The following is a 12592-nucleotide window of genomic DNA, read 5'->3' as shown; positions in this document are numbered from 1 at the left end:
TATCTGCTACATATGAAATGTACAAATGTTACATTTTCATGGTTTGCAGACGTTTTAGACTATAATTATTCTATATAAAGGGATGATTTTCCCCCCTGATCTTAACCTTTTCTTTTGCTTACAGAGTCACAAATTATTTGATTTGAAACCTGGGTTGAAAATAAAATTGATTGTTGACCTTGGAAACAGAATTTGTGGGGAAAAAAAACAGTCTCAGCACAAAAAAGTGAGATTAAATGGACTTTAAACCACCTCATACCAAGTTTTTAGTTGCTTTAATAAAGAAAATAGACCTTGAAACTATGCCATGTTGTTAAAAAGTCATTATTTTATTTTCAGGGCCATTATGTTGGCACTAATCCCCATAAACGTGATGTCAAAATTAGACATTTCCAGGATGGTTACAGACAAATCTCCAATTATGTAACTCCTCAGCAGTAAATGTCAAGTGTTGGTGTCAATGCCTCAGAGCTGAAGAGTAACATTTTCTCTCTGGACTGAATAATTTTGAATTAAAATCAACTGAGAGAAATCTGAACAAGAGTTGAGGACACTGGTATCCCCGCAGACAGTAACCTCAATAGGCCAGAGTGCACTGCAGGTTGTGTTTTGAGTTAGAAGTCTGACTTTCATGTTAGCCACTTTCCTGCTCTTACTATGCCACACCACCCTCTCCAATCCCACATGCTTAATGCAACAAGCTCACAGCCGTTCTCTCTGACAGCTGTTGAAAAAGTCAATCTGGGAAATGTAGGAAATCACTGACTGAAGCAGATGAGTCAGGCTGGAGAGAAGTGGGTAATTCTCAACACTTCACAAAATAACTTTTCCTCTCACACAAGCAGAGGAAAACACCAGGCACCTGTGATGTAAACTGTTATTCCATGACATTAAATGAGGGCGGATTAGCATTAGAAATCAACTTAATATTTCATCAAGAGGTCAGCCGATTCCTACCTATTTAATTACATTAACGAGGCAGGAGTGAGCGAAGGTCATGTGGAGGATAATGTGATCCTGCTGGCCGTAAGCACTTCCAATTACAGAGGCTGCACAACACAGCTCTCTGCACACCGTAAGCAGGGGATACAATTGTTCATTCACAGCATCTTCTGTCAGAGCAGGCAATCCATTACTTCCCACCCCCTTGAATGCAATGCAACATTTCACTCCAGTATTGCAGCTGCAACACTTTGGGTTTTGATAAGCAAGTTAAGTGAGCTTGATTGAGGCAGTTGTTAAAATGCTCTGGGATTTTTTTTTTTCACTGATTCACAACCCTCCCACGAGCAATTAAGTATAACACCAATTACCAGGAGAGCTTCCCCCCCAGGGGTTTGTTGAGTCTCTCCCTGTCTCTCTCTGTGTATGCTTTTGAACATCTGCAGTCAAAACCCCCGAGTGTATTTGGCGTAAACTGAGCTTCCCCGACATCGGTACTCAACCACAAAATCTAATTACACCTCCTGTGGTATTTCTATTTGCGTTTCAACAAGCAAACACCAAGCATCTCTTCAGCATGTCACAATTATATTAAACAGAATTTTTCTGGAGTTCAATACAATTTCATGCAATTGTTGTTTTTTTTTTCTTTCTTTTTTTTTGTAAACCACATCTGCACAGCTTTGTTAGTTGCAATTCTGTGAAGTGATGTTTCTAACAAGGTGGAAAATGAAGGCATTAACAATGACACCGCTCCCGGTTCAGGTTTGATTTCCCTCGCAGCCACAGTATACACACAGGCCTTCAAACATATGATTCTGCACCAGCACAAAGACACAAATTCACTGAAGTAGCAGCATCATTAGAAGCAGTGACGCTGGGGTAAACAAAAAGCTGGGTCAGAGATCATCATAAGGCAAACCACCATCCAACCATGTAAACAAAATATAGATTTCAAGAAAGCATATTTCATGTTTTACCTTTGAAAGAAAAAAACTTCTAATAATTTTGTACAGGTCATCATCATGTGAGGTTTACCATGAACTGAATGTAGCTTAAAATCTTAATACCATACTAACATGCTCATTTGTGCAAACAAGAGGTTGGGTCGCTGTAACAGCTCCTCTTGTCCATTCTAGCTGGAAAGAGATATATGTAAGTGATGCGGAACAAAAGCCACAGTCCTCTTTCTGTGTAAGTAATGTATTTCTGCATTTATCTGAAGTTAACATGAAGCTTTTGGAGTCTGAGTTAGTCATATCAGTTGGTATCTCCCAAAATGACAGTATTTTTAGAACAAAATTACCTCCTTGTGTTTTCCCAGATGGTGTTTGTACCAAATCTTGTACTGAAAAGACTGTAACTGTCATGACTGAGGACGCATGCAGACTGACTTAAGTCTTGCGTAGAAAAATATTAATGAGTGTACTTCTGTTTCCTTACAATGGGCACAACAAATGATAAATTATGACCGAGATAATCTTCCAGTGTTGTAAAATTCTGTCTCTGAGTATTATAAACCTCTCTGCAGGGATCTGCATCTGATAAACCTTCAAACTCAGAAATCTGTTACTCCAACCTCATCTTACTCCCAACTCGTCAAATACCAGCGCTTGGTCAGAGGTCCTCAGCATCAGATACTGATGCACCAAGGCATCCTTAAGCAGTGATATGAGACCCACCAGGCGGCAGCTTTTTTTTGACACTCAGAACTAATGCTGTAGTATGAAGAGCAAGAAAGTCCACACAGTGTCTAGACTTTCACCTGGGAGATGGCTGTTCTTTTGTTGTGTAAAACCAAAAGTCAATCAAGCTATTTTAATAACCAGAGCATTATAATTTGACATGTAGGGCTACTGACCAAGTGTCAGTATTTGGGAGTAAGAATGTGTTGGTTACCCGATCTGGGTTGTATTTTTCATTGGTACCTGAAACAACAAACCCCCACTGATGCAGCCCTTTGTGTTGTATTATTACAGGTCTGTTTTTCACTGAACCCCTGCAAATCCAAATGCTAAACCCTCATATTAGTTTCAGCTGCACTTTAAAATGCATTTTGACTCAAAAGAGGGCTGTGGATTTTGTCCCGGGTCACTTACATTGGAATTGGATTAGGACTGGATCTTATCAGGGCCAATATGGACAGAGGGGGAAATTATAGCAACAAAAAAACTCTGTCAGTGTACTTAAGGGCATGTGAGTATTGTATTAGGACAGAGAGAGACAAAAGTGAAACGATCCTTTAAAACATGTCGACATCAACCAAAAACGTAGCCTCAGCTGTTGGAAATAAAAAGAGCATTAAACCCCCACTACATCCCCGATTATAGGACAGCACTAGTAGGATTTCCTAAGCACTTTTCTGAGTATTTTCCGCTTGTCCCGTCCATAAATTCAGCTGAGCACTTCTAAATCCTCATCAGCCACTGACAAATGTGAGCAGGATTCCCGAGTCGGGCTGGAGCCTGCTCTCAAATTGATCGAGCCGTACAACTTTGCTGCGTGTTTGGAATAAGCAAAAGCTTTCCTTCTCATCATCTCCCCTTTCCACATGGAGATCATGAGCAGGGTGGAGAGCAGCACGCCCCCGAGGGTGAGCAAGCACAGTCCCGCTATGACACACCGGTCTAGATGGGCCCCCACCCTGGCTTTCTCCCTCTCCAGCCGCTCCATCTCCCGGGCGGACACGCTGTCCGGGTCCACCCGGACATCCCTGGGGACGGTGTAGGATATGGCGACCAAAGAGATGCCAGTCACCAGGCATGTCACGGCGATGATGAAGCCGTAATCCACAGACTTTCCCGAGCCGTCAGAGGAGAGGTCGTCGTCGGACAGCAAGTAAAGTTCCGGGATGTCCTCCTCCTCCTCCTCCTCCACCACCACCTCCTCCTCATATAGTTCACTTGAGGAGCTCTGACTCAGTCTGCAGGTTTGTGGACTTGTCCCTATGAGATGGTCATCATCATCTTCTTCATCATCTTGGTGCTTGCAGGTGAAAGATGTTTCTGTTTCCTCCTCCGGCCGCGCAGCTCTCCGGGTCTCTGTCCATGGTGCTGAACCATCTCCTCCGCCGGGATGAAGTGACTTTGCGCCGCTGATCTCGCTGATACTGTGCTTATTTAAAACCAGGGAGGTGTCTCTCGGATCGGAGTGATCAAAGTAAAACAGTTCTAAATCAGCCATTTGAGCACAGGGCTGGGTTTCCCTTTCTGTTAAGCCCATGCGTCCGTCTCTGTCGGTGCAAAAACACAGAAAATAAGATGTTTAAACTACCTGGAATGAATATTTCTTGCATTCCTTGTCGCTGCAAGCCACTTTATATCTGCGCCTCAAGTATTTGCACAAGCAAGACCTACACGCATCTTTCTCCTGGGTGCACCGCAAGCATTTTAAAGTACAGCGAAGCAAGTCTTAAATTAATTCCCAATGCCATAATGCCATTTCCTCTGCTCAGTAACACTTTATCTTTTGCCTTTTCTGGCTTCCGCAAAGCTCTCAAATCGCAGCTTCAAAAACACTTAGTAACCATGCGACACGCTAATGAATCTTATTCCACCTAATGTGTTTCAGTAATCGGTTATTAAGCAACAAAATGCGGTTTGCTGAGTACCTCTCTCTCCGTCTGTGGCTGCTCGCATCCCCGGCTGCTTCTGCTCCCTGGTCAATTAGAGGGAAAGGTTTGGCAGACCCCTCCCACGGACTGAGCTCCGGCAGACCGCCTTATAATGCTTATTACCGAGCCAACTTCAGTGTTCCTCGGCACATGCACACTAATCAGATGAGAGCCTGCAGGCGGCAGACTCTGTGGGCAAATGAGTGGGGATATTTCACATTAGTGTACCACCTCCTCACAAGACACTTTATATAAAGAGGTTACTAATGGCTTAGTTAATACCTAATAAATGTTATATACATCAGCTATAAGCCATAGAAAGAGCAATTTGGGTTGTCTGGTCGTGAGAAATACGTCCTGCCAGAGTGAAGTCATGATTTTTTTTTCACTAAACAGCAAGACAACAGTTAAATACAAGTAAGTTGTACAGGTTTAAAAAATGAATTCTGCAGCTACTCATGTTAAAGGGGATCTTTTATGCTCATTTCCAGGTTCATACCTTTATTTTGGGTCTCTGGGAACATGTTTACATGCTTAACTATTCAATAAAACACTGTATTTTTCTTCATATTGTCTGTGTTGTCTGTATTCATTCTCTGTCTAAAATACTCGATTTTAGCACCTGTCTCTTGAAGCTCCCCTTCAAAAAAGCCTGGACTGGTCAGTGTACCCGGGTCTTCCACGGTAATTATAACAGAGAATAGCAGAACTTTCTACTGTGAAAAATCACCAATAAAAGCTTCTAAACACAACCGAACATGTTCCAGCAGGAATATGATGCGACATCAGGCAGAAATTAACAACATCAACAACCAAGATTACATGTTTCCCTGACATTAGCATGTAGCTACATGTAGCAATGTAGGCTAGTGGCAACCTGGGAATGACTGTGTATGGAGACACTTTCTCTCATTAATAATGACTAATAAAAGCTTCTGAATACAACCAGACATGTTTCAGCAGGAATATGATCCGAAATCGGGGAGAAATGAACAACATCAGCAACCAAGTTTATGTGTTTCCCCAACATTAGCATGTAGCGACATGTAGCAATGTAGGCTAGTGGCAACCTGGGAATGACTGTGTATGGCGACACTTTCTCTCATTAATAATGACCAATAAAAGCCTCTTAACACAATCGGACATGTTCCAGCAGGAATATGATCCGACATCAGGCAGAAATTAACAACACCAACAACCAAAATTACATGTTTCCCTGACATTAGCATGTAGCTACATGTAGCAATGTAGGCTAGTGCCAACCTGGGAATGACTGTGTATGGCGACACTTTCTCTCATTAATAATGAACAATAAAAGCTTCTAAACATAACTAGACATGTTCCAGCAGGAATATGATCCAAAATCAGGCAGAAATTAATAACATCAACAAACAAGATTATATGTTTCCTCGATCTAGTTACATGTAGCACTGCACATAATGTAAAAACGTGTCTGGAGCAGTTGACCATATAAAGAAATCCAACACAAGCTGATGTCAGCTTGTCTCATTGGAAACAGAGTGTACAGAACAGTCTGAAGCCTGCAGTTTCTCCTCACAGGGATTACTTTTACATACATTCACCTCATTATTTGAAACTTTGGCCATGTTTAATACAAATCTCTCTCACTATGATATTAATATATGACAGAAAATGAGGAAAAGCATAATAGTTCCCCTGTAATAGCACCATTAATAAATTATTACAAGTTTCTTACTTTCTAATAAACCTCCAGCAAAAGTATTTTGTAATGAGCCTGTAAAACTAATAGTCTACAGCCATGTCAGCAGCTCTGTGCTGTAAAAACAGGGGTATAAAGGGGCTCTTACCCCAGTTTAGCTAATGTCCCATCCACTAACATGGAGGAGGCAGGGATTATGACCTATTCTGCAGCCAGCCACTACAGGGCAATCAAGACGTTTTGGCTTTACTTTTGGGGGGCTGTCATGCTGTCCATCTTCATACACAGTCACTGCTCTCAGACAGTGGTCTGTTGCTTGGCAGCTGTCTCTGTGACCCAGAGTCTGTGCAGTGGCAGTTGGAAGGTGGAGCTTGAGTCCATCCAGGCCCCCAGAAAAAGCAATGCAGCCTTGCCTCTAATTTTTCCCCAGTGGCCACTTGGGGTATTGCAGCAAAAAATAAATTAAAATAAGATTGTAAAGCTTTTCTGGAGTTGAGAAAAAGTGATTTAAAATTCTGTGACATCTTCACAAGTTAAAGTCTATGAGCTGAGTGGGAACTTGGGGGCAAAGCCAGCAGTATCTAGTTATTTTCATACATCTATGGTTCCCACCAATATTGAATATTATTGAACATTTTAAAACTCAAAATTATTTTTTCATTATTTTTACATTGTGAAGTTTATTTTCTACAACATTTATAATGAAAAGCTGGAACATACATAGTCCATGAAATGAATGTATTCAGTAAGGTTTAATTTATTAAAAAAAAAAAAAAACAACTGAAGAAAGATAAAGTTCCAGCTCTTACACCTGTCCTACCCAATCGCAAGTAGCACAATTGATTGCCAGCACAGCCATGCTTGGCAGTTCTCTGGCCTAGGTGTCATGCTATTCACCATCCTCTCTACCTCCTGATGACAATGTTGGCTCATGTACATGCGATCAAAACTACATCACTTTAGAAATACTGATGTGATACATATGAAACGTACAAATGTAATGTGTCTGTGGTTTGCAGAAACATACAATACCAACATTTTCCTCCGGTGACCTGGCTGAACAAAAACAGTGTCTTGCCCTATAGCTGCAGACAGGATTTTAGAAATACCAAAGTCATAGGACCAAGTCTCCCTTAATGCACCCACCTCCACAACTTATCTTTATTTATTTATTTATTTTTGAAGTTACTCACTTTTTTTGCTCAGTTAAATGTTTGAAATTATATTTAACAACACAAATTTGTAAATGCAGTTTCAAATTCTTGTGAGAAAGACTGAATCCTTTCTTCCTTTCTTGCATTTATGAAAATAAATACACCTATTTGTTTTCTTGCCAAGAGGTCGACAAGAGGATTGATGCAGCACTCATGTCTCTACAGTAAATACTAAGCTACACCCAGCAGCTAGTTAGCTAAGCTTGCACAAAAACTGGAAACAGCTAGCCTGGCTCTGTCCAAAGCTCTCTAGCTGACATATTATATCTCATTTGTTTTAATGGTACAAAAAAAAATGCTGCTGGTAAGTTGATTTTGTTTCCTTTGGACAGAGCCAGGCTAGCAGTTTCCCCCATTTTCATTCTTAATGCTAAGCTAAGAAAACCAGCTGCTGGCTCCAGCTTTTAATGAACAGAAACAAGAGTGGTATCAACCTCAGCATTTCCCAAGCTGTCTATTACTACTCATTCATTTAAATATATAATGGGTATACAATAGAAGAATCACTCCACCACCAGTTTGTTACCCTCTCCCTGATTCCCAGAAAAATAACTAAATAAATGAGTACAGATGATGTGATCTCAATATCCTTGATGTGCTCAACAGCACTTAAGTAAGACAGTTATCTCTAGTCGATGAACAGTCTCATTAATCACTAGAGCAGCCCTCCTCCTGGGAGCATATTCAACATCATTATCAGTATAATATGCATTCAAACAATATTATTGCAACAAAGAAACTGATCTAAGTCCAGAAAAAGGGATTCTCCTCCTTTGAAACGAGCAAATCATTTTCCTGACTGGCCCATTTTCAGAGGAGCACTGTGCAGCCAGAAGAAAACTCTACTTTGATATTCAATCAAAACCATGTCAAATCCTGTACAGTCAGTGCAGAGTGAAAAGCTCATATCTCCAAACTGGTATCTTTTCAGGAACTAACACACACATCAGCTTCACCGACACCATCACCATGTACTGACAGAGGGAAACATTAAGGACCTTTTATTTTATGGATTTAAAAGATTGAAATAAGACAAAAGTGGAGTCGCAAGGTTTTTAAATGACAGCCACAATATGCAGGAGAAGAGATTACCCACTTCCCGAGCCCCTTATAGAAATCCTTCAGCTTGCACTTGTCTCTGCATGCAGAGCACTGGAGCATATGAAGGCTATAGGTAGCCAAAGGTTATGATTACAAAGCGCTTCAATGCTCCACCATTCAAAGTCAGTTCTTCTGTTTGCTAGGATCAACCCCCCTGATGCTTGTGGGTACTCAACACATACTGTATACTCCACTTGCTGTACATTTAGCGGTCAGGACCTTTTCAGAGGAAGAAGAATCTGAAGGCAACACGCTTCAGGGTGACTTTAACATTTCTGATGGACAAAGAGGAAGAGAGGCATTTGTAAAGCACCAGATTTCACAGCTGTTCAACACAACATATAGACATATAGACACATAGACCTACAGTCTGCAGAGAGTCCAAGCTGGGAATGTTCAGAAACCTCTGCAGAAGAATTGTATGAGAGGCACTTATATTATTATATTTGGCATGTAGATAGTCAGGTTAAGTTAATTGGTGACTCTAAATTGATTGTATAGTGTGATAGTCTGGCGACCTGTCCAGGGTGTACCATGCCTCTCACCTAATGTCAGCTGGGATAATCTCCAGCCCCCCCCACAACCCTCTAAAAGGATAAACAGTTACGGAAAATGAATGAATGAATGAATGAATGAATGAATGAGTCAGTTTACTACTCTAAATAAGACTTTTTGGTAGAAAGAACACACTGTTCTCCACATCAGACATGCAAAAATGTCTCCTTCGGTCATTGTGGAGGCACACGAATCAACTACGGGCCTCACACTCCTCTCATTTGCAAACACTAAAATTTTAATGGCTTTTCATATTTTCAAATCAAAGCTCCAGCACCACAAATACACCTCAAGTAAGCAAACCAGGAAAAAAAAGGTAAGAAAAAAGGAAGACAGCATTTTCTTTGGCTAATGTCAGTATCATTGCACTGCAGGGAAAATGCATTACATCGATGAAAGTATGTGGACACCCCTGTCCATATGCTTTTGGTCATGGGCTGTGTTAGGACATTTGATTCATCAAAGGGAAATCTTAATTCTAAATAGCTTAAATGTTTATACTGCTTATACTGTATATATCTAGCATGTTCATATCTATCTCCTGTTCTTTATCATGTATTATTTATATTGAAACCCAACAGGCAGAATAAATGGTGACATTGTACACTTATGCAAACTACGGCTACATTACAATTGTACATTATCATTAAATAGCAGATAGGTTGAAACTATATTTCTTTGTGGTTATATTTTGGTACAAAACCCACTTAATTACTACGTCACTTTAGAAATGTTGATATAATACATGTGAGAGGTATCCATGGTTTGCAGAAATGTACAATGCCAACATTTTCCTCTGGTGACTGAGCTGTAAATTACCACTATAAAATTGTACATTACTCCGCACTTTACTGCTTTTTGCACTCCTAATTTGACTGCATTTTGTTGTCTCACTATCTGTGCTCTATGTAATGACAAAGATGAATCTAATTCAGTATTAAACAAAAGATGCTAAATTGAGACTTTTGCAGGAGCACTTTAATGCCCATAGTTTTGAATGAATGGTTCTTTATCCCCTAACATATTTTCCATTCTCTCCACCTTTGGGTCCTGTAGAAAAGTTCTTCTCAGCCCAGCAATGGAGGGTGTACGACCTTCAGCTCCATGCACCCTTCTCTGCAGGGAGTGCAGGAGACATGGTCATACTGATGTGGGCGATAACCAAGGTTTGATACGCCACTCTAGGCAGTATTTCACTGATACGGTTAAAGTTTCTCTCACTCTCTTTGCTGTACTGTACACGCAGCCTACAGTCTGTTTATTGTTTACAATACATTTGTCCTACAGCATTGTGTGTGGTACAGTAGGTGTAAGTCTTTACGATGCAGTGTTTGGAAAAATAAACTGTTTTATAGTTGTGTGTTAAAGGCAAACCTCTAGCAGTCTGTGTATATTTCAGCAAATAATTCTGCATACAGAACAGTGTGGTGCAACACTGATAACCTACTGAAGACAGTCCTCACTGTAAGTGTTAAGTTGTATTAGTTGTGTTTGTGTTGCAAAAAGTCAGTGTTGAGATTTCATGATGTACTTCTTAAAGGCTCTCTAAGTCTTCCTAAGCCTGAAAAGTTTTTGTCACATACAGTAAACTTCTCCTCACGATCCGCTAGCTACATGTCCTCTGAATATGCTGTGAAAAAGTCTGGTCTCTGTAGGCAGCCCAGGCTGCGCAAATGGCAACAAAAACATTGTGGTCCAGGCTGCACCAACCAGCCAGAGCGAGACCAGCGAAAGCAAGTACACACACATGAACGCGGTGCCCATGTCTCATGGTCTTGCACAAGCATGCACACGTGAACGCGGTGCCCAGAGAGGCAGTTGGAGCTACAGACTACAATGAGGCTAAAAGGCGAGCTAGCTCCGTTGTGTTTGATAACATTGTTGAACGTAAACAGAAGTGTTTTTGTGGTTAACGCACTTCCTTTATGCTTGAAACTATGGCTTCATTTTCCCAGGAGATTGTACAGTGCAGACAAAACTGCGTAGTTAAAAGTGAGGCTAATAGGGAACCAATCTAAAAGCCGTTGGTGACATTATTGTATAACCATTACACTGTGCAATCAACATTTACTTCATAATGATAAGTTGAATCAAAAGAAAAACTATTTCCACTTCAAATTTGAAACACTGACTCATAATATGAACACAATGCTGCAGCATTAATGCCACCATAGTTTCTGCTGTTCTGCCTATAGCAGCCTTTAATATACGACCATGATTGTGCCATGTCAGAAAGAGTCACGCATACTTTCATAACCTCTACACACAAGCACACACACACACACACACACACACACATGCGCGCACACTCACACAGAAGAGCCTGAGGGGGCCGCTGTCATCAGTCCAATGCTAAGCATGGCACGTAACATGGTCCACATGTCAAACTGCAGCTGGAGGTTGAGGACAAAATAATGGTTCATTAGACTAATGTGAAACCAGAGTTGTAGAAAGGTAGGTATATGTTGGATTGTACTTATTATAATTATGCATCAGTTTTGAGCATATACATGTTTGTATACTGTAGTTATCTGATTTAAAAGAAAACAAACTGAGAGGGGGGATAAAGACAAACTGCCATCGGTGCCTTTGAGCAAAGCAGCAAACGGTTATTTAACAGGAGCCTCTCAGCATCTGACAGCATGGTGGTGGTGATGTGTTCTCCTGAGACGTGAGTGTGTGTTACCTAATCTCCCCCTGCAACCACAGTCCCCCGGGCAGTAAACAGAAAAAGGGAAAATTCATCTGTCTAACTACGACTTTAAGTGCAGCACTGCAGTGAAATAAAAACTAACCATGTAGAGAGATGTACTGAGATGAGCGCCTGCAAATATTCTGCTCCATCACAGTCGGAGGAAACCACCAGACTATTCTCATGAGATGTTTTTTCTAGTAACACTGCTGCTCTGTTGTTTATGATCTAAAGTGATTTGTCATTTCCTCCAGAGATGCTCCCAACCAGCAGGGCCCGTTTTATTTACGCCATCCGGCGATGTGTGGCATTTTACACTGACGGATCCACTGTGAAGCCGGAGCTCAAGTAAAGCTAAGAATAGCTGATGGGAAGCCAGAAGCAGCGGAGGCAAAGACGCAGGTCCAAGGTTAGACTAGGACACAACGAAGCAGGCGCTCAGGAAGACACAACTGAGTCAGACGGCCTTTCAGCAGGGGAGGGAGGACGTCTTTGACTGTAGTGATGAACACACGCATACACACACTTATATCTGCTGGATGGTTTGTGTCCTGTGGTCACTAATCATAAGAGCTGAGTCAAGCTGCAATGCAAAGCTGAGCTGAGTGGTCTCATTTCTCTTTATGGTGTCACTCAGCACAACTTAAAGGAGTTTTTGGATGAGGTTCAAACAGTAAATCATAAAACAACATCAAACCAACATTTGCCCTGACAGCAGAAGTGCAGCTAAAGGGGAGACACCACACATAGTTTTTTATACACTGGTCAATTTTGAATTTTAGCTTTTTCTTTCA

General features: G+C 41.1%; 1 protein-coding gene across 1 annotated transcript; it reads right to left on the bottom strand.

Annotated features, from left to right (window-relative positions):
• Positions 1 to 2729: 2729 nt before the first annotated feature.
• On the bottom strand, positions 2730 to 6512 carry LOC125904369 (transmembrane protein 74). Its single transcript, XM_049601722.1, has 3 exons — positions 6487 to 6512; positions 4553 to 4642; positions 2730 to 4174 (listed from the first exon to the last, which is right to left on the bottom strand). Exons 1-3 carry the CDS (start codon positions 6510 to 6512, stop codon positions 3337 to 3339), a joined length of 954 nt encoding a protein of 317 aa, XP_049457679.1. The 3' UTR covers positions 2730 to 3336.
• Between the last annotated feature and the right edge of the window lie 6080 nt (positions 6513 to 12592).

Source organism: Epinephelus fuscoguttatus, linkage group LG17 (assembly GCF_011397635.1).
Source record: "Epinephelus fuscoguttatus linkage group LG17, E.fuscoguttatus.final_Chr_v1".
NCBI lineage: Eukaryota > Metazoa > Chordata > Actinopteri > Perciformes > Serranidae > Epinephelus > Epinephelus fuscoguttatus.
This window is presented reverse-complemented; position numbering and strand designations above follow the sequence as displayed.